Below are 19,700 nucleotides of genomic sequence, written 5' to 3'. Positions count from 1 at the left end.
TAAAAAGTCACCTGAACAGAACGTGATTTAAAAAAAAAGAAAAAAACTTTATTAAAAGTCGATGTATTATATTAGATATTTATTAATATTATTATCATTGTTAGCTTTAGGTTTTAAAATAAATAATTCTTTAATTTTTTTTAAAAGTTAAAAATTGTAAATTAATTTTTTTCCTTAAAAATTATTATAAATTTAATTATTTATGTTTTTTTTTTTTTAGGATAAATTATAAAACAAAAAAAAAATCAATAGGAATTGTTTGTTTTATAACAAATAAATAAATATCAACAACATAATTTTACGACAGTTTTTAACATTAACAATGCCAAGTTAGCATATAATTGTGATTAAATTTTTATTAAACAATCATTTTAATTGCCGAAATTATACATTTATCATTTATTTTTATCTTAATCCTAAACAATGAGAAGAAGGGAAAAAACAAACGTCTAGATTTTATCAAAATCATATATGTACTGTTTGTTTTATAAAACAATCAAGAGATATTTAAATATTGTCTGTAATAACACGACAAGTTTTATCATTATTGCTGATAATACATTCGTCAAAATTAATTTGCGCCAATGAAATAGATGACCTGAGATCACTTGATACTTTTCTAAAACAATTGGCCAATTCATTCGTCATATGGTTGATTTGATCTTTTAAATAAATCGAAATTTCATTAAAAGATTTTGCATTATTGGATTTATCATTTGAAGCAATATCATCAATGCAGTTCAGTGTTGATTCTGTTGATCGATTCATTTGGAAACAATGCTTGAAAACATTATTATATTTTAGCTGTATCGACTGAAAAATAAAAATCATTTTATAGATGTTTTTTTTTTCAAAATTATATATTCAAAGTTATTGTAAAATTATTCTTACCTTGATTTGAGTGATGATAGATTGATTATACTTTGATAATACAGATGTAAAACATTCATCGCTTCTATCATTTGCAATTATACTAGCTCTGCCAATAGCTGCTCGTGGTATACCTAAACAACATCTGACTGATTTATTACTTGCATCTTCAATGCTCCAAACAATATCACTTTGATAAGATCGAGCATTCACCTCAAATAATCTAAAGAGATTCTTTCGTTCTAAAATATTTTCTTCCATTATTTTTATCTGATAATTATACAATGATGACAATTTTTTATGCTCGTTATTGGATAATTGGCTTGTTGGTAATTTACTGTTTGACTTTGTTTCTGTATTCAATTTTTTTTCTGAATTTTTTATGCAGCTGTAAAAATTATTTGTTGTATTTGACACAATTTTATCTAAATGTTTTGTTACATTATTGTTGATACAATCATTTAATTGTTTGATAATTGTTGTATTTTTTTTATTCATTGTTTTTAATAAATCCTGATAAATTTTATCAGAATTTTGCTTATTTTTTTTTGATATTTCATTGTCAATACAATTTAGTATTTTTAGTGGTGTCTCATCTTTTTTAGAACAGCTTGGATAATTTAATACCACGTTATGATTTAACTTTAAATAAAAATAAAATATTATTATTAATATTATTATACAAAAAAGCAATGAAAATTTATCATTATGATATTAAACTTACTAAAATTTCAGATTTTATAAATTCGTAATAATTTTGTAATTGATTATTCAAACATTGGTAATTGTTTCTTGTTAATAAAAGAATTGCAGAGATGATTTGTTTCTTTGAATTTTGAAGACAAATTTCATTATTTGTTTTATTATCAGAATTGTCAATTGTTCGCTGAAAATTACTCATTGTATTTGGAAAAGTACCATGTAAGCTAGACCACTCATCAGTAGAAACATCTTCTAATAACGAATTTGTCTTATTCCAATAGTATGACATGTTTTTTATAAGATTATTATTATCATCATCATTTTCTGCCTTTCTTCTTATAGAATATTTTAAATCACCCCACATTTGTCCATTTATCTTTATATTAAAAAAACCTTGTCAATAAAAAAGTTGCTAATTTGCTATTAATATATTCAAAATAAATACGTACCATTGATGGAATGAATATGAACAAAACAAAAATCAGATTCAATGCCTTCATCGTTATCATTCATTCAGTTAGAATAAAAATATTAAACTGAAATTGTAATTTTATTTGAGCTGTATTTATATGAATTTTGGCGAGTAAATTGTGCTATTATTCGACTATTTTTTTTTTTTTAAATTACACGTGCGTTCTCATTTCACCTGTTTAATTAAGATTTAATTATTTATATGACTAACAATGTTTTTTTTTTTAATTTCTTATCTCATTTTTTTGTCATATTTATAATATATTATATTTATTTTGTACCATTTCGCATAAAAACACGTATTTCTTGTGAAAAAAAGTCTCTCGAAATTTAATGATAACACCAGCAATTAAAAATCATCCGAACAAAACATGATTTAAAAAAAAAAAAAAAAACTTTATTCAAAGTTGATGTATTACATAAGACATTTATTATTATTATTATTATATTATTGTTAATTTCAGGTTTAAAAATAAATAATCCTGAATATAGTAAAAAATAAAAAAAATGTAAATAAAATACATTTGTTGATTTAAATATTTTTTTGGCAGTACATAAAATTTATTATTTAAAAAAAAAATTGTATCAATTAATAATATAAATTTTCAAAATTATTAATCTATAATATCAATATTATATTTTATTATTTTATATACATATAATTATTATATTTTATTTTCAATTTCTCTTATTGATTGTAAATATTTATTTTTATCATAATTGATTATTGATAATATTATCTTTCGATGTGTTTGTATTTTTATATATTTTTTTTATCAAATTACTTTTCATTGTAATTATTGTTTTTTTATAATTTTAATCATTAATTATTTAATTATTATTTGGTATTATTGATCCAAGACTTGATTAGCTTCTTCAGGCTTATAAATTCTTTGTCTTCTACGATTTGGTACTCGTCCCTGATTGGGTCCTCTATTTCTATTTCGTTGTTCATGACGTTGTCTATCTGATGGATATTGTAAAGGTAAAGGATTAACTGGTGGTGGTTGTGGTTGTGGTGGAACATAACGTGCTGTATTTGAAGTAAATTGTTTAAATCTACTGTTGTTATTATTATTATTATTATCTTCAATAATTTGACGACGTCGACAAACAGCACATCTACTTATACGTGATGTATGATCAGCTTTGAGTGTTTGTGATTGTGGTTTACGGAACATTTCATAATCATTTATTGTTGCAAGCCAATATGATATTGCTGTTGAAAAATAATTACAAGTACCAAGACCACGACATTCAATAAATGGACGTGTACGAAATTCTTCAAGACATGAACCTGGTGAAACGAGTGATTGTCCTCCACCAGCTGCACCAGCATCACGATGCTGAAATTTTTTATTTAATAATATAATTATAATTAATATTTACATTAAATATATTTGTATATGTTTAATAAATTAATTTACCATCAAGAAACTATAACCAATCCATGCTTCTTCCCAACCACCAGGACACTCTGGTATTGACATTGATTGACTGTGTACAGCAATCATTCTTGTTGGTGCTTCACAAACAGAACATCTTGATATATATCTTCCAGCTTCTGGTGCTGGTATTGGTGTCATCATCATTGGCATTGGTTCAGTTGAACTTAACCAATAACTGTAATCATTTCTTTGTGCATAATCACAAACATTATTTAAATTACAAAATAAAAATGGCATAACTGAGAATTTTTGTAGACAACTTCCAGCTGAACCTGAAAAATAAATTAAAGAAAAACCAAATAATAATGTATCTGTTTTAAATAAAAATTATAGATTTTATTTTTCTAAATAATAATAATAATTAGTACCAAGATCTTGAGCCCATGGATGACTATTTCCCATAATATGAAGTAAAGAAAAACCATCCCACATTTTAACTGTTCCTCTTGGACATTGAGGAATCATTTCAGTTTGTGAATGTCTAGCAAAATGAAAACCACGACTTTTTGGTGCTGGTCCAGGTGCAGCATCATCACCACGAGGTCCAGTTAAACCTGGAGCACCTTGATAACCAGTATCTCCTTGAAAACCACGTGGACCTGGTGGACCATCTACTCCATCTGGTCCACCAATACCTGGAAAACCATCTGTTCCTGGTTCACCCTCAAGACCAGGTAAACCATCACTTCCAGGCATTCCCATTAATCCAGGTGCACCAATAACACCTTGAGCTCCAGGTAATCCAGTGTCACCTCTTAATCCTTTTCTTGGAAAAGCAGGATAAGGATTTCTACCACGATCTCCTTTAGGTCCTTGTGGTCCATCAGGTCCAGTAAGACCAGGTAAACCTGGTTCACCAGTATCACCTCGTATACCTTTTAAACCACGATAACCAGGTACACCATCTCTTCCGGGATTTCCTCTTTCACCTTTGAGTCCATGTCTGCCGTCAAAACCAGCATATCCAACATCACCCATTATACCTTTTGCAGCATGCGCTGAATAACCTGGCTCACCAGTAAAACCTTTTGGTCCAGGTTGTCCTGGCCAACCTATCATACCTGGATTTCCAGGTTTACCAGGTGCACCTTCAAAACCTCGAATACCATAATCTCCTTGAATTCCTTTGGGACCACGAGAACTTCTTCCAGCATCTCCTTCAATACCTTTTGGTCCATTTGGTCCATATTCACCAGGTGCACCTTTTGCTCCATGTAAACCATATTGTCCTGGAATTCCATTCAAACCAGCCATTCCTGGTTCACCACGTTCAGCAAATTGACCAGGTATACCAGGCAAACCACGAGGTCCTTGATCACCAGGAAGTCCAGGTAGACCTAATATACCTTCAAATCCATCTGGTCCAGCATATCCAAAGTCACCATCAGCTCCCTTACGTCCACGTGAACCAATTCTACCAACTTCACCTCGTTCTCCTTTTTTACCTGGTAAACCATGGAATCCAGCATCACCATAATCACCCTTATCAGCATCAAGATATGAAGCCAAACCAGGTTCACCAGATTCACCCTTTGGTCCTTGAACACCAGGTATACCTGGAAAACCTCGTGGACCAGCATCACCAGGTTTTCCAGGACGACCAATTTTACCAGGCTCACCGTATAATCCACGTTTTCCTTTTTCACCATCATAACCAATTGGACCAGCAGGTCCAATTTCACCTTTTTCACCAGGTCTTCCATTGTATCCTGGTCCACCCATATAACCTTTTATACCAATATCACCTTGTTTTCCTTTTTCACCATCAAGACCCATATCACCAATTTCTCCCTTGATGCCAATTCTTCCATCACGTCCATTGTAACCTGGTTCACCTTTTTGTCCAATAGAACCATCAAATCCATATGTATCACGTCCAGGTTCACCAGCAAGACCAGGACGACCATCAAAACCAGGTAAACCAGGTAATCCATCTTCTCCAATTAAACCAGGCTCTCCAATATCTCCTTGTGGTCCACTGAATGAATTTTCACCACGTTCACCAGGTATACCATCATAACCAGGATCACCAGTTTCACCTTGTTTTCCAATTGGTCCAGTTATACCTGGAAATCCTTGATATCCATCATCACCAATTTCTCCTTTAGCTCCAAATGGTCCATCAATACCATCAAGACCTTGAAAACCAGGTGGGCCAGGTTCACCCATTTCTCCAACATCACCTTCTTCTCCATATGGTCCTGGTAGACCTTGCATTCCTTCTCTACCAGGATAACCAATTGGTCCAATATCTCCATCAATACCACGACGACCAAAGAAACCAATTTCACCTTTTAAACCTTTCATACCATCAAAACCTGGTGGACCATCTGGTCCAATTGAACCAGTGTCACCAAACATTCCATTAAAACCAGGTTCACCAGAAAGACCTGGAAAACCACGAGGGCCTTGGATACTATCACCTCTGACACCTTTAGATCCCTATTAAAAATAGTTTGAAAAATAAAAAAAAAAACTATTATTATTATTGTTTATTTAATAATAATATTATTAAAATAAATTTTTTTAATATTTATTTACCTGAAGACCAGATAGACCTGCAAATCCTGGAGCTCCTTTACCACCCTTTAATCCTGTTGGTCCATCAGGACCATTTCTTCCGCGAAGACCAGTAGGTCCTTCGAAACCGTAATCACCTTTTTCACCATGGTATCCTGGCTCTCCAATTTCACCATACAATAAATTAGTTCCGATATCACCTCTTTCTCCTTTTTGTCCCAATGGTCCCTGTTATTATGATAATATATATTTTTTTTTGTAATTGATATTTTATTCTATATTAATATATTGTGTATAAATGTGGTTATTGTTTTATAAAAAATAAAATACCATTTTTCCTGTAAATCCTATTTTACCAGGTTCACCAGCGAGTCCACGTGGACCCTCATTACCAGGCATTCCAGGATATCCTTTCAAGCCTTCTGGTCCTTGAATTGATAATCCAGGTAGTCCTTGAAAACCCTTAGGACCTGGCAGACCCTCGTCACCAATTTGACCTTGCTGACCTTTCAATCCTTGGGCACCTGTAGAAATAAAATTAAAAAATTAAATTTATCATCTAAAATTGTTTTTTATTTTTAAATTAATTAAATATACATACCTTCAGATCCAGGCTGTCCTTTAACACCTTTATCACCACTAAAGTCAATGTTATAAGCAGAAGACTCTCCTTCTTGACCTTTTGCACCAGGATCTCCCTTGATACCTTTTTGACCTGGTTTACCATTAAAACCAGGGTCACCACGTAAAAATACAATAGGAATATCAGCAGCATCTCCTTTTTCACCAGGTATACCATCTAAACCTGGAAAACCATCTTGTCCAGATATACCAGGAACTCCGAAATCACCCTAAAATAATTATCAACATGACATTTAAATTTATTATAATTATTAATTAAATTTAAATTTTATAAAGTAAATAAGTAAAAAGAAAAATCATATCAACTTGCTTTTTCTCCAGTTGGTCCCACTAATCCTGTTTCACCAGCTTGACCAGGTCTTCCACGTGGTCCACGTAAACCTTCAATACCTGGTAAACCCTTGTCACCAATATCACCAGGTAATGGTTGTAATTTTTGTGATGATTCTGGCCAAATAATTTGACCAGGTAAACCTCTTGGTCCTTGTAATCCAGCTGTTCCCGGTCTACCATCTTCACCATCAAGACCCATAGAGCCAGTAATACCTGGCTTTCCGTGTTTACCTTTAAAACCTCTTGGCCCAGGTAAACCAGCAAATCCTGGTGTACCTGGATATCCATCTCTGCCTGAATCACCTCGTTCTCCTTTGACTCCTGGTAAGCCTACAAAATAATTCAACATGTATTTTACTTTTTATATTTTAATCCTCTTATTTTTTACAATAATATATTATTATTATTATATAAATTATTTTACCTGGAGCGCAAACTCCACAGTCGTCACCACGTAAACCTTTAAAACCTTTTAGCCCGGTGTATCCAGGCCATCCACTCTTACCGGGAGTACCAGGTATTCCTGGAAGACCATCTTCACCACGAGGTCCTTGAAAACGTACTCCTTTACCCGGAAAACCCTTTGGACCTATTGATTTTCAAGTATTTTTTTTTATTCATCAAAGTTAAACTTGGATAAATTTGATTTATTTTTTGATTTTTTTCTTAATCACATACCAGGGTCACCAGGTTCTCCACGATCACCAAGAGGTCCATCAAATCCATCATATCCTGGTTTTCCATCAGGTCCTGGTGGTCCAGTTATTGACATACCAGGAAAACCTTTAGCTCCAATTGTTCCAGGTAAACCAGGTCGACCTAAAGGACCTTGTGCTCCCATTGGACCAGGTAATCCATCATCACCTTGTTCTCCTTTAACTGATGTTCCCTATTATTCAAAAAATAAAACAAGTTACATAGTCTTTTTATTTCAAACTAATGTCAAGTATTTATTATAGATTTACGAAATAATAATTGACAATGACAATGAAAAGAAACAAATAAATAAATTACTTTTGGTCCAGCTAAACCAGGTGATCCTTGAGGACCAGGTATTCCTGGAGGTCCAATGTATCCAACTAAACCAGGATTTCCAGGAATTCCAGATTGTCCAATTGCACCCGGTGGACCTAAGTAACAAAAAAGAAAAAGAAAATTAATATATAATTTAATAAATTTCAAAAAAATTATTATAAATTACCAAGATCTCCTTGAATTCCAATTGGTCCACTAACAATTTCATCAAGTTCCGGTATATATTGTCCTTTTTCACCAGCTGAACCTTGTTTTCCAGGTGGACCAGTGTTTCCATCTTCTCCAATTTCACCCTGATAAATTTTTTAAATATTAAAAAAAATTTCTAAAAAATATTTTATAAATAAATTAAAAATAAAAATTACATCTAGTCCATCAACTCCAGGAAGACCAGCATATCCAGGTGCTCCTTTTTCTCCTTTTTCACCAGCTGGTCCAGCTGGACCATTGATACCTTGTTTACCTCTTTGTCCATCACCACCCTGTTCACCTTTGACACCTTTTATGCCCAAAAAACCAGGTCTTCCCTGTAAAAAACAAAAGAAAATTTTAAAAATTATACTATAAAAATAATAGTAATATTAATGATATAATTTTTATTTACAATTGGTCCTCGATCTCCAATAGGTCCAGTTCTTCCTCTAAGACCATAATCACCACGCATTCCTTTAGGTCCTTGAGGTCCTTTAACTGGAATTGTTTCTTCGTTTTTTGTATACTGTTCACTGTTTGGTCCAGGTTCACCTCGATCACCCGGCTCACCAACTTGTCCTTTGTCACCATGAATATCATCACCAGTATCTCCCTTAAGACCTGGTAGACCTGGTTCACCTTGATATCCCTAAATAGAAAAATTTATTCATTAAATGACATCAAAAGTGATAAAATTACAATTTGATGACACATAGAGAGTAAAATTAATTATGAAAAAAAATCTCTGTCAAAGGAAATGAAACCATAGAAGATATCACAGTGACTGTCGACATGATGAAGCTAGATAATATTAAATTTCATATCAAATATATTTTGTTTTTAATATCAGCAAATTTCATAAACATTTTGCAAAATTTTTTAGTTAATTTTAAATAAGAAAAAATATTAAAAATAAATAATTTAATCTCAACTGAATATTATGCCAATTTCTAAAAAAAAAAAAACTAAAAATGCAGTCTGTTCCGAGCGCTTCATAGTAATAAATTAAATTTAAACTTTTTGACGTTATTTATTTCATTCTTTTCATATACAAACTATTGAAAATTTATTTGTAAAATTTTTTCAAATAATATTTTATGTAGACAGGTGTTGTTGCAATAAAATAAAAAAAAATATTTAAATTATTAAAATACAAATAAATAAAATTTTTTCGAGTTATAAAATAGTTTAAAAAAAAAAAAAGAGGTACAATAAGTACACGTAGACACAATGTGTGCATAAGCGTGGGTTGCAACCTAAATTCTAGAAATATTCATTCAACATTTATTCGAAATCGTTGCGGAATTATGACGTTTTACTATCGTCCACAGAGGAAGTGATAATAGATGAACTTTAAATAAAAGAAAAAAAATTAAATTAAAAAAATAAAACAAAATGATAGATGAGTTATGATAATAATAATTTCACACTTACAATATCACCAGTTGAACCTGGAGTACCATGTTCTCCTCGCATTCCATAACCGCCATCGTATCCCTAAAGCAAAAATTAATTAAAAAAAATATATTCAATAATCTTAAAATTAAATTAATTAAATGTTAAATTAAATTTACTTCAAGTCTTGAATATTATACAAAACTTTTTATATAAAAAAAAAAAAGTGTTAATTAATTTTATAGAGTCTTACTTTTGGTCCATCAAAACCAGGAACTCCTCTTTCTCCTTTAACTCCAACTGAATTAATTCCTCCATCACCAGGTTCACCAGTTGGACCAAAATCACCATCAGCACCAACTTGACCTCTTGGTCCATATGTACCAGGTAAACCTGGTGCTCCAGCTCTTCCATCAGTTCCATTACAACCATCTAAACCATCTGGTCCTCGAACTCCCTCATTACCTGGATGTCCCTGTTATTTATAACAAAAATTAATTAATATTAATTATTGATTTTTCAAATATATAGGTTTTATAAAAAGCTATATTTAAATTTATTTTAATCAATACATTTTTTATCTAAATATAACATTTAAATACTCACAGATAAACCTGAAGTTCCAGTGAAACCTTGGATACCAAATTCTCCCTAAAATTAAATTTTAAAATAATTATTAGAAACTAAAATATAAAACCTTTTTTTTGTTGTTTTTCTTTTACTGGTTTTTTTTTTTTATAATTACAAAACGAATATCAAAAACCAGATGAACCAAATGGAACCATGGGGTTTTTTTTTATTGATATATTCGCGATTTATATAAATCATTTACTGAGAAATCATTCTCTCGTTATAGGTCAAAATAAATATTTTAAAATCGAGGTGTAATTAAATTTTTTTTCAAAAATATATTATAACTTGTAGTTATTTATTTTTTATTTAAGCACATGGCCATTGGATATTTCATTTCCGTTATTTTAATCCAAACTATCGTAAACAAATTTGAAAAATTTAAAAGCAAAATTCTATTTAAATTTTTTAAATTTAGTTTGTGTTTATTTGGAAATTTCGAATAGCAATATGCAAAATTATTTATCATTCAATTGTCCAAAGAGATAAGACAAATTTTCTTTTGTTTGTTTCAATTTACAATTATTATAAATTAATTTTAAATCGGTTTTTCTATAGTGTCAATTTGAAGACAATAAATATTAAAAATTTCGATTAAAAATTTTACCATTTTTGGCTGCAGAGAAAGTCATTAAATTAGGTCAAAGTTTTTTTTATTATATCATGGACAACCAGATGCACACGTCATCGTTCATCTGAAGTATTCAAATATCTTTTTTTTTTTAATTATATGACCTTTAATTTTTTTTTTATTAAATAATAAATTGAATATTTAAAAACGAAAAAAAAATAGCATGCTTTACATAGTGACACGATATCTTTATTTGTATATAGATTTATATTTTAATTTCAAAAAGAAGAAAAAAATAAATCAAATGTAAAGATTAGAGAAATATATAAAATATAAAAAAAAAAAAAGAGGCTGAGAGAAATGTGAGAATTATGAGTAAACATGTTAGCTCGTGATGAGACAGATGTAAATGAACTTCGTTATCAGCTCGACCTATTTAAACTATATTTGGTTGCGTGTACTTGCATGCTATTATCACGCAATTTTATAAATTATGTCTACCAAATTTATTATTCATTTTATAAGTATATATTTTTATTAATAAAATTATAACAATATTATCTAAAAAAAAAGGACAAATATTTCTTGAATATTTTATTTTTTCTATTATCCGTAAATTTTTGTTCAATCTTGGTGATGATAAATTGACTGAAGAAATCAATAAGTAAATAATTAAACAAGTAAATAAATGAATAAATAAATTTTTAAAATTAATTAATTAACGATGAGAAAATTAGGAAGACAGGAAACAGTAGGAAGAAATTTATCAGTATTCAAATAAACGGACATCCGGAATTCAAATATAAATTTAATTTTTTTTTTCTTTTATCTTATCATTTTTTTTACTAATTTTATTGTTGTAAATTTTTTTTTTTTATATATCAAGTTAATTTTTATTTATCCTAAAAAATTAAAAAAAAAAAAAATTCAAAAATTCATTAATATTAAATTATTATGAGGAAATTAATTTTGAATTTTAATAAATGATAGCTAAAAATTGACATCCGGTTTGATCGATGACAAAACTTGTCATTCGGAAGTTACAATCGCAATCAGTAAAATTAATTAAAACACATTTTTCTACTTGCTTTGTTTTTTTATTATTTAAAATTACTGTAATTATAATTGTTTTTTTTTTATATTGATTTTGTCCGAAAGAATAAATTATTAAATGATTTCTAGTTTTATGAATGAATCAAAAATATATTTAAATGTTTTTCATCATTATTTTATCTCTTTTTTTTACACTCTCATATGTAGGTTCATTCTCCTGTGTATAATAATAATTATGTTTATATTTCATTTATTATTTTAATATATAAATGATGATGGAAATGTGTGTCAGCTGTTGACAGAATTCAAAAGAAAATATGTCACAGTATTTTCTCGTCAACATAGTAATACTAAATAATAATAAAAAATTAAAAAAAAATAAAATATTTCAAAGCCTCATGTGTTAATAAAAACTAAAAACAATAAATTTTATATTTCAACTTTTTAATGATTTTTTTTTTGTCACAATTACGTATATGAAAAAAAATAACATGTAAAAGTTTGATAAATATTTAGAGTATTTAAAAATTATTATTTTAGTTTATTTGGTTAAATAAATAGCTGGATGTTGAAAATTATTAATATAAATTAGTTTGAAAATTTTAATTACTATTTATTTAAATTTATTATTTTGCATGATAAAGTATAACAAATTTTAAAAATAAATAATAAATTTAATTACTTTTCAAAGAATTCAATTAAACAACTTATATATAGTTAAAAATAAATATATTAAAACTAACTACAGCTAAAGATATTATTAGAATTTATAATAACATTACTTTTAGTTTCATCAACACTCATAATTTTGTTCTATTTATTTCATAGAAAAAAAAATAATCAATTCGAAAAATCGAAACGTAACTAAAACATTGACGAAATTTTTCCAGTTTTTCTATAAAATCATTACTATGATTATTATTTTTCTCCATTACCAAATGAATTTTATTTGAGTTAATTAATTTTTATCTATTGTTCATATTAATTAATTTAATAATAATCAAATGCACTCTGTTTTTTTTAATTTATTTTATCAACAATTAGATAAAAAAAAAAAAAATAAATAATGTATTTTTATATCAATTTTGCATTGACAGCATAAATGAAAATAAAAAATAATTTTCTTTTAATAAACATATATGGAGAATGATAATTTTTAATTAATGAAAATTGAATAAAATTCTGAAGCTGTCAATGTTGAATAAATAATAATTATTAAAATACGGGAAATAATTATGTTAATGTATTATCAACCCACTGTGTAATAGAATTAAACACAATGAATATTATACTGATATAAATGATCTAGTACTCTCATATTTGACTCCTACAATAATTGAAAATATGCGATCATCTTATTTTTTTATATACAAACTTGCACAATTTTATATAAATTTTCTTTTACTAAATATGAGATAAATCAACTAAGTATATTTAATATTATATATACAATTACTGACGTCATTTTGCGTTACTTAAAAGTTGTTTAAACATTTGATTTTATTTTTTTTTTATGTACTTTTTTTTTTTTTAATTTTTCATCATTGTTATTTTAACGATTGTGAGACTCGTCAAGTTGTTTGTTCGAGTTGCAGACTGATGAGTGTTAATGAAAGAGGGACCTCAAATAACAATTATTCTTAATTTTTCACAACAGATATGATTTATATTGCCTCTTATTTTTATACTCCCTTTAATATTCTTATTGTTTTTTTTTTTTTTTTAAATAATAAACATATGTATTTCTGTTGGGCATATATTTTTTTTCTTTTATAAAGTGTTGAATTATTTAAAATATATTTTACAGTGTGTTTATTTAAAAAAAAAAATTTTTTTTCTTATTTTTATCATTTGCTTGGTAGATCTAAGATCAGTATCAACCCACGAATTTTTTTTGTAATTATTTAAAAACCATCTGTCATGAAAATTAACAGATAAATCTGGAAGAATTCGAATTAAAAAAAAAATAATTTTTTTTTGTCTTTTTATATTAAAAAAAATATATAAAAAATTTTGATGACTTCATTGAAATATTTTGATGATTACATCATGAAATGATTCAATTCTAATAATCTGATGAAGTAATAATAAATTTATATTTTTTATTAACATCTTGAATAATATTTTACTTATTTATTTTTTTTTTGTCAGGATGTAATTTTAACATTTTTATTTAAACTTTTGTTTAATCAATCATGATTTTATAAGCTCCGATATATCTCGACAGCTGTGAAAGTCATGGAGAAAATTCACTGGGCGTTTGGTGTCATGAATTTATGCCAGCTATATAATTTTATCGTCTCGTAGACTATTTTTAATCGTCGCCTACTGTTTTTTTAATTTCCGTGACACGCGATATATTTTCAACATGTATATTTTAAAATATCATTCGTTTTATTGAGATTTTTTAAATCTCATTTCCAATTTTTTATTTACTAAGTTATTTTTCAACGAGTAAGTATATTATTTAGAAAATTTTTATATTTTTTATAGATGGTACTTTATTGACACTTTGAATAATAATAAAAAAATTAAAAATAAATGGTTGATAATATTTGAAAATGAAAATTACTTACTCGATAGCCTTTTTCACCGGTACCACCATGTTCACCACCAGCACCTTTTTCACCCTTTGGACCATCTGGACCATCTGGACCAATTTCACCAGGATCACCTTCTGGTCCTTGTGGTCCACCTATTCCTGGATAACCTGGTGTTCCTTTTATTCCTGTGCAATTGCATTTTAGAGGATCACGACATATCTGTGTCAACAAAAAAAATTAATTTCGATTAATTTTAATAAAAATATTATATGATAATTATTTATAATAATAGTATATTAATATATAAAACAATTTCATTAATTAATTTAATTATTAAATAATTATTTTCCGCTTAAAAATAAAATTGTAAGTTCAAAGAATAAATGTTTTTTTTATTTTTCAATTTATAAATACATTTGGTTTAATAATAATTTATTTAAACAATAATAAATCAATAATATTATGGTGAAAATAAAAATATTATAAATTTTTTATAACTGGAAATTGTATTTTTAGGGTTTTGTTTATTTAATAAGAATTTCGATTATTTTCTGATAAACATATTTAGCAATGAGGACAAAATGTCGAGGTTTAAAGCTTCGGGTCACGGAAATAATTGTCGCGGTTATTGTTTGTAGAAAAATGTTTGTTCAATGTAATAGACTAACATATATTTTATAAGACTGTTTGCTAAAAGTAAACATATATTTTCTATTTATAAAATATTCATCAAACTAAATAAATGAAAAATAAAATATATAAAAAATCTGATATTAAATTTCACAATTATTCATTTTTATTTTTTTTTTAAATTTTATTTTTTAACCACATACATTCACATCTTATCGACTTACAAAATGACATAATCACTGAAACTTCGACCTCAAACAGTTACAACTAATGACATAATTTACCCGAGTCTCAGCAATAAAATAATTTATCTTAAATATTTGTTAAAGTAATTTTCTTCACCAATTCAACTCAAAAAAAAAAAAATTATTCTATTTATCATATATAAACTATAACATTAAAATACAAATTAAATAATTTTGATTTATAAAATTAACAAATGAAAAATTGCTTAATTAAAAATAGAAATGAAAAAAATTTAAAAAATAATTTATTTAGGTTAAATGATTTATAGTATCGTTGCATGTGGGTGTCAAGAACAAAATTAAAAGCATAAAAAATATTTTTTAGTATTAGCCACATGAAAATTTTCGTTACAGTAGTTTTAAAATATTTATTTTTTCTTTTAATATTCTAATGTTATTACTCGAGAAAAAAAATAGAGGGTCATAAAACTTTGAATATTTAGAATTGGCAGGTTTTTGAACTCGAATATATATATCGAAAAAAAATAAATAAGAAAAATATATTCTCGGCTGTAATTTACTTTCATCTTTATTTTTTTTTATTTTATAAATTTCTTGTTTATATTTTTATTTTATAACTAGTTGGGTTTATTATTATTATATAAAAATTCAAGTAATAAATAATCATTTATTACATGAACAATCTTTATTCATAAACCAAGTTAAATTTAAGTTATTGTTTAATAAAAAAAATTTTTTTTTTTGTTAAGAGTTAAAAGTATTATTTGAGTTTCACAAAGAGTTTACAACTCTTATCGTTACATTATGACAAGGCAATCAACCCTTGGTTATACAATTCGAAAATAAGTACTAAAATACGATGAAATTTTTTTTTTTATGTACTTTCTTTCGAGCCATAAAAAAAAATAACCCTGTACTTTTTTAAACCTATTACGAATCAAGATAAAATTTGACATAAAAAAAGAAAAAAAAAATAATAATATCAAAGATTTCTTATCGATAAAAAATTCACGTTTTATATTCATCTATGGATTATTTTTTTTTAAATGAAAAAATTCATTTTGATGTGTTTATTTAATCAAAATTAATTTGAAAAAAAAATTATTTTATTATCAAATAAAATTCATACTAAAGTATGTGATATAAATAAAAATTATATAACTAAATTATGATGATTTAAAAATTTTATAAACTCATAATTAAAGTCATTTAAAATATAAATAGCTTATACTAAATTTTTTTTTTTTTAATGTAGATTTTATAGAGTGATAATTTAACTTGAATTTTAAATGAATGTCAGCCCTTGTACTTGTCCAAGTTTGAGGGTGTAATATTGAACTTTAAATGTAAGAAAAAAAATTGAATTTTATTAACAAGTATAAATGGATTCTTTCAGTGGAACTGCTGAGTATGGAAATCACGGTCGTCATGTAGTGAATAGCGGTATAGTGATTCATGTAAATTATGCATTATATATAGGTCGAAAAAAAAAAATTAAAATTAAAGAACCAAATGAGATGAGGAAGATGATTGTGTGAATGTTGAATTTGCATAATATCATATGCAACAAGACGTTATGCTGAGTGTTTGTCCTCGACCGCATGAAGATGATCTGATATTGTGGGCAGAAAATTTGTAGGAAGATATTACTATAAATAAATAATTCTTTTTTTTTTTTTTTAATCATGCTTCTCACTTATTTAATCCAGGTATCATCTACAAACCCAATTGTATTTTAGAAATAAAATATTTCATATCCATGATAAATTAAAAATAGTTTTTCCTTTTATTTTTTTTGATTAGTTATTTTTTTAACCTCAATTTAGCATTGATATATATAATCAAACAATAAATATATTATTCAATGAGTGTTATCAATTTTTAAATTAATAAATTATCATGTAAATTCTCAGAAATTATTTCGTAATTTTTATAAATAAATTAAACAAAAAAAAATAAAAGATATTTGTTGACTTTTCACAATATTTAGAACGAGTTAAATTAAAATGAATTAAAGAAAAAAAAAAATAATATCAACCCTTGAACTTATTCCCGGATATCAGTGATAATTTAATTTTTATTTGAAATTATTATTTCACAATAAATTGAATTTATATTTGTTGAGTAAATCAATATATTATTTAAATAAAAAATAAATTAATTTTATTAATTTTTGTAAATATTTATATATTACTGTATTATTGATTTTATTTTTCTACTTTTTTTATTTAATAAATAATGTCAATTTGTCGTTAAAACTTTGATAAAAAAATTTTAAAAATTATCTATCTTTCGTAAAATTAATTCTCCGAATGTTACTTGTTTTTTTTTTTTTTTTTTTCTTATCGAAAAATAATTAATAGAGAGCATTTGATATGAAGCATTTAAATTCATTCATGATGATCAAAGTGTATTCAACGAGTCCACTGATTTTGTTGGAAACTGATAATGAAAAAAAAAAAAAATGATAAACAAGTGTGGTAATGATAAGATGTTTGATGAATGAGAGCAAATGTGTAGTTAAATTTGAACGAATAAAAATGAATTGTATATAAAAAGTTTATTAAAATTCCAAGTGATTTAATAAAAAATTTTACATAAATAAAGTTTTAAAATAATTCCAATTGAAATAAAAATTATAAAAAAAAATATTGTATATTTTATATTCAAGTAAATTATGATTGGTATATTTATTCACGAGTTCTTTGACCTATCCCACATTTACAACAAATAAATAAAACAATAATAATCATTAAAAACCATATCAAGATCAAAGAAAATAAATCTGATTGATCTATAAAATTCAAGAGACCATTTACTAACACTCTCAAGTAATTTTTTTATATGTATATTATTTTAAATATGTGTTTGTTGTAATTTAATATCAAAAAGCTTCTTGCCAATCAGGCATCGAAATCGCCCAATTTAATTCAAGTGACATCAATGAGACCCTTTTTTAATCAGTAGGTCAATCGAAATTAAAAATAATAAAACCGCAATGAAATAATTAAAATAGAAAAATTAAAAAAAAAAAAACATCTCAATTGTGAACGATATTATGTTGTAAAAAAAAATAAATAAAAATAAAGCTTTAGTGTCGTTTAAAAATAGATGAAAATGTATATAAACCACATCGTTGAATGAGACTGACTAATAACTACGAATTAACAGTCTCAATTTCCCTCGAACTTTTTTTTCACCCTCAAAAAAAAAAATACATACAAATCACTAGACAAATTTAACAAGAAAAGAAAAAAATTATTTATATAAAAATAGAAATTCAAGGAAAATAAATATTTCGAAAGTATAATTATAATAAATTAAGGGTATCATCAATGATTTTAGACGAGCGAGTCACGTGATTATCAAGGTTACCACTTGTCACTAAGTAATCTGTGTAAATTTGTTAATATTAAAAAATAAATATTAAATAATTATATTATATAAAAAAATAAAAACTTACCACTGCATTTGTTGAGGGTGTGCACCAAACAACAAGAATCAACCCAATGATACAGGTAAACCCAGACGTCAGGTATCGTTGCTTGCCGCAAGAGGTGACAATACCACCCCCGGGCCACATTTTTCTAATCTCCAATAAAAACTTTCCCCTTCTCTTTATATATACAAAAAAAAAAAAATATTGTCCTCGTCTTTTTAAAAAAAACAACTCCAATTGAAAATTATTTAAAAAAAAAAAATTTATTGTTTATTTATTTATTTATTTAGAATAAAATTTATAAAATTTATAATAATCGCCACTTCATTTCTATATAAAAATATTATTTAATAATAATAAATATAATATTCAACACGTTTCCATCAGGTTGTCCACGATTCTTCGAGTTTCGTATAAAGAGTTACGTTTTTTGAAAAAAATTTTTTTTTTTTACTCGCCGACGGAGAACACAACAACTATACACTCGTTACGATAAAGATGCCTCCGCCCGATATATAAAATATTTGTTCCCTCGTCATTCGAATGAACCAAAGAACAAACCTTATTTAATTTTCAGTAAACTTCATATTGCTATCTGACTAATTAGCTGTATCAATGCGCGTTAAAAATATAAATAAAAAAAAAAAAAAAAATGTTTAAAAAAATAAAAAAAATATAGCTATTAAATAGTAAAACACAAGTCAAGTTGAGTTGACGAAATGGATGTAAAGCAGAGTCAAGGAACACAGTGAAAAAGATGCTATTGGTGGTGGTGGATTAACTTGATGTCTTGGTTATAGAATTATTTGGTGCGCTTTAATACAATATTTTCTTGTTGTTGCTCAACTGGGCAACGCGGTCTTGGGTACTCACTTGTAATGTTATGAGAAGTGCAGCAGCAACGGTTAACAGCCCACACACGTTATTTTATATATATATACAGTTGTTAGTATATATACAATATAGTTGTTTTATGTTTGGGGGGATATAAGATGGGGCAAAAGCCGTGCGCGTTTTAAA

The 19,700-nt window shown here is 26.7% G+C and overlaps 2 protein-coding genes across 2 annotated transcripts; both read right to left on the bottom strand.

Moving 5' to 3' along the window:
- Positions 1–474: 474 nt before the first annotated feature.
- LOC122860152 lies at positions 475–2,074 on the bottom strand. The gene is made up of 4 exons (XM_044163841.1): positions 2,022–2,074; positions 1,595–1,948; positions 892–1,512; positions 475–813 (listed from the first exon to the last, which is right to left on the bottom strand). Exons 1-4 carry the CDS (start codon positions 2,070–2,072, stop codon positions 508–510), a joined length of 1,332 nt encoding a protein of 443 aa, XP_044019776.1. The 5' UTR covers positions 2,073–2,074; the 3' UTR covers positions 475–507.
- A 719-nt stretch (positions 2,075–2,793) lies between these two features.
- Positions 2,794–19,646, bottom strand: LOC122860123 (collagen alpha-5(IV) chain). The gene is made up of 19 exons (XM_044163789.1): positions 19,554–19,646; positions 18,705–18,857; positions 14,439–14,624; positions 10,215–10,259; positions 9,862–10,083; positions 9,648–9,710; positions 8,626–8,862; positions 8,387–8,548; positions 8,188–8,314; positions 8,001–8,116; positions 7,665–7,875; positions 7,411–7,575; positions 6,964–7,316; positions 6,613–6,862; positions 6,342–6,535; positions 6,033–6,239; positions 3,860–5,933; positions 3,471–3,763; positions 2,794–3,389 (listed from the first exon to the last, which is right to left on the bottom strand). Exons 2-19 carry the CDS (start codon positions 18,822–18,824, stop codon positions 2,892–2,894), a joined length of 5,523 nt encoding a protein of 1,840 aa, XP_044019724.1. The 5' UTR covers positions 18,825–18,857; positions 19,554–19,646; the 3' UTR covers positions 2,794–2,891.
- Between the last annotated feature and the right edge of the window lie 54 nt (positions 19,647–19,700).

Source organism: Aphidius gifuensis, linkage group LG1, assembly GCF_014905175.1.
Source record: "Aphidius gifuensis isolate YNYX2018 linkage group LG1, ASM1490517v1, whole genome shotgun sequence".
NCBI lineage: Eukaryota > Metazoa > Arthropoda > Insecta > Hymenoptera > Braconidae > Aphidius > Aphidius gifuensis.
The sequence above is the reverse complement of the archived record's forward strand: the minus strand, read 5'-3'. Positions and strand labels throughout refer to the sequence as shown.

Bases quoted from the DNA above. Each gene is read 5' to 3' on its own strand.
- LOC122860123 (XM_044163789.1), bottom strand. From the start codon at position 18,824: ATGTGGCCCGGGGGTGGTATTGTCACCTCTTGCGGCAAGCAACGATAC. The intron at 10,084-10,214 runs GTGAGTATTTAA...TATAAATAACAG, and splicing joins CTGGAACTTCAGGTTTATCT to GGACATCCAGGTAATGAGGG. The intron at 8,863-9,647 runs GTAAGTGTGAAA...TTTTCTATTTAG, and splicing joins CAGGTTCAACTGGTGATATT to GGATATCAAGGTGAACCAGG.
- LOC122860152 (XM_044163841.1), bottom strand. From the start codon at position 2,072: ATGAAGGCATTGAATCTGATTTTTGTTTTGTTCATATTCATTCCATCA. The intron at 1,949-2,021 runs GTACGTATTTAT...TTTAATATAAAG, and splicing joins TCATATTCATTCCATCAATG to ATAAATGGACAAATGTGGGG. The intron at 814-891 runs GTAAGAATAATT...TTTATTTTTCAG, and splicing joins CTATCATCACTCAAATCAAG to TCGATACAGCTAAAATATAA.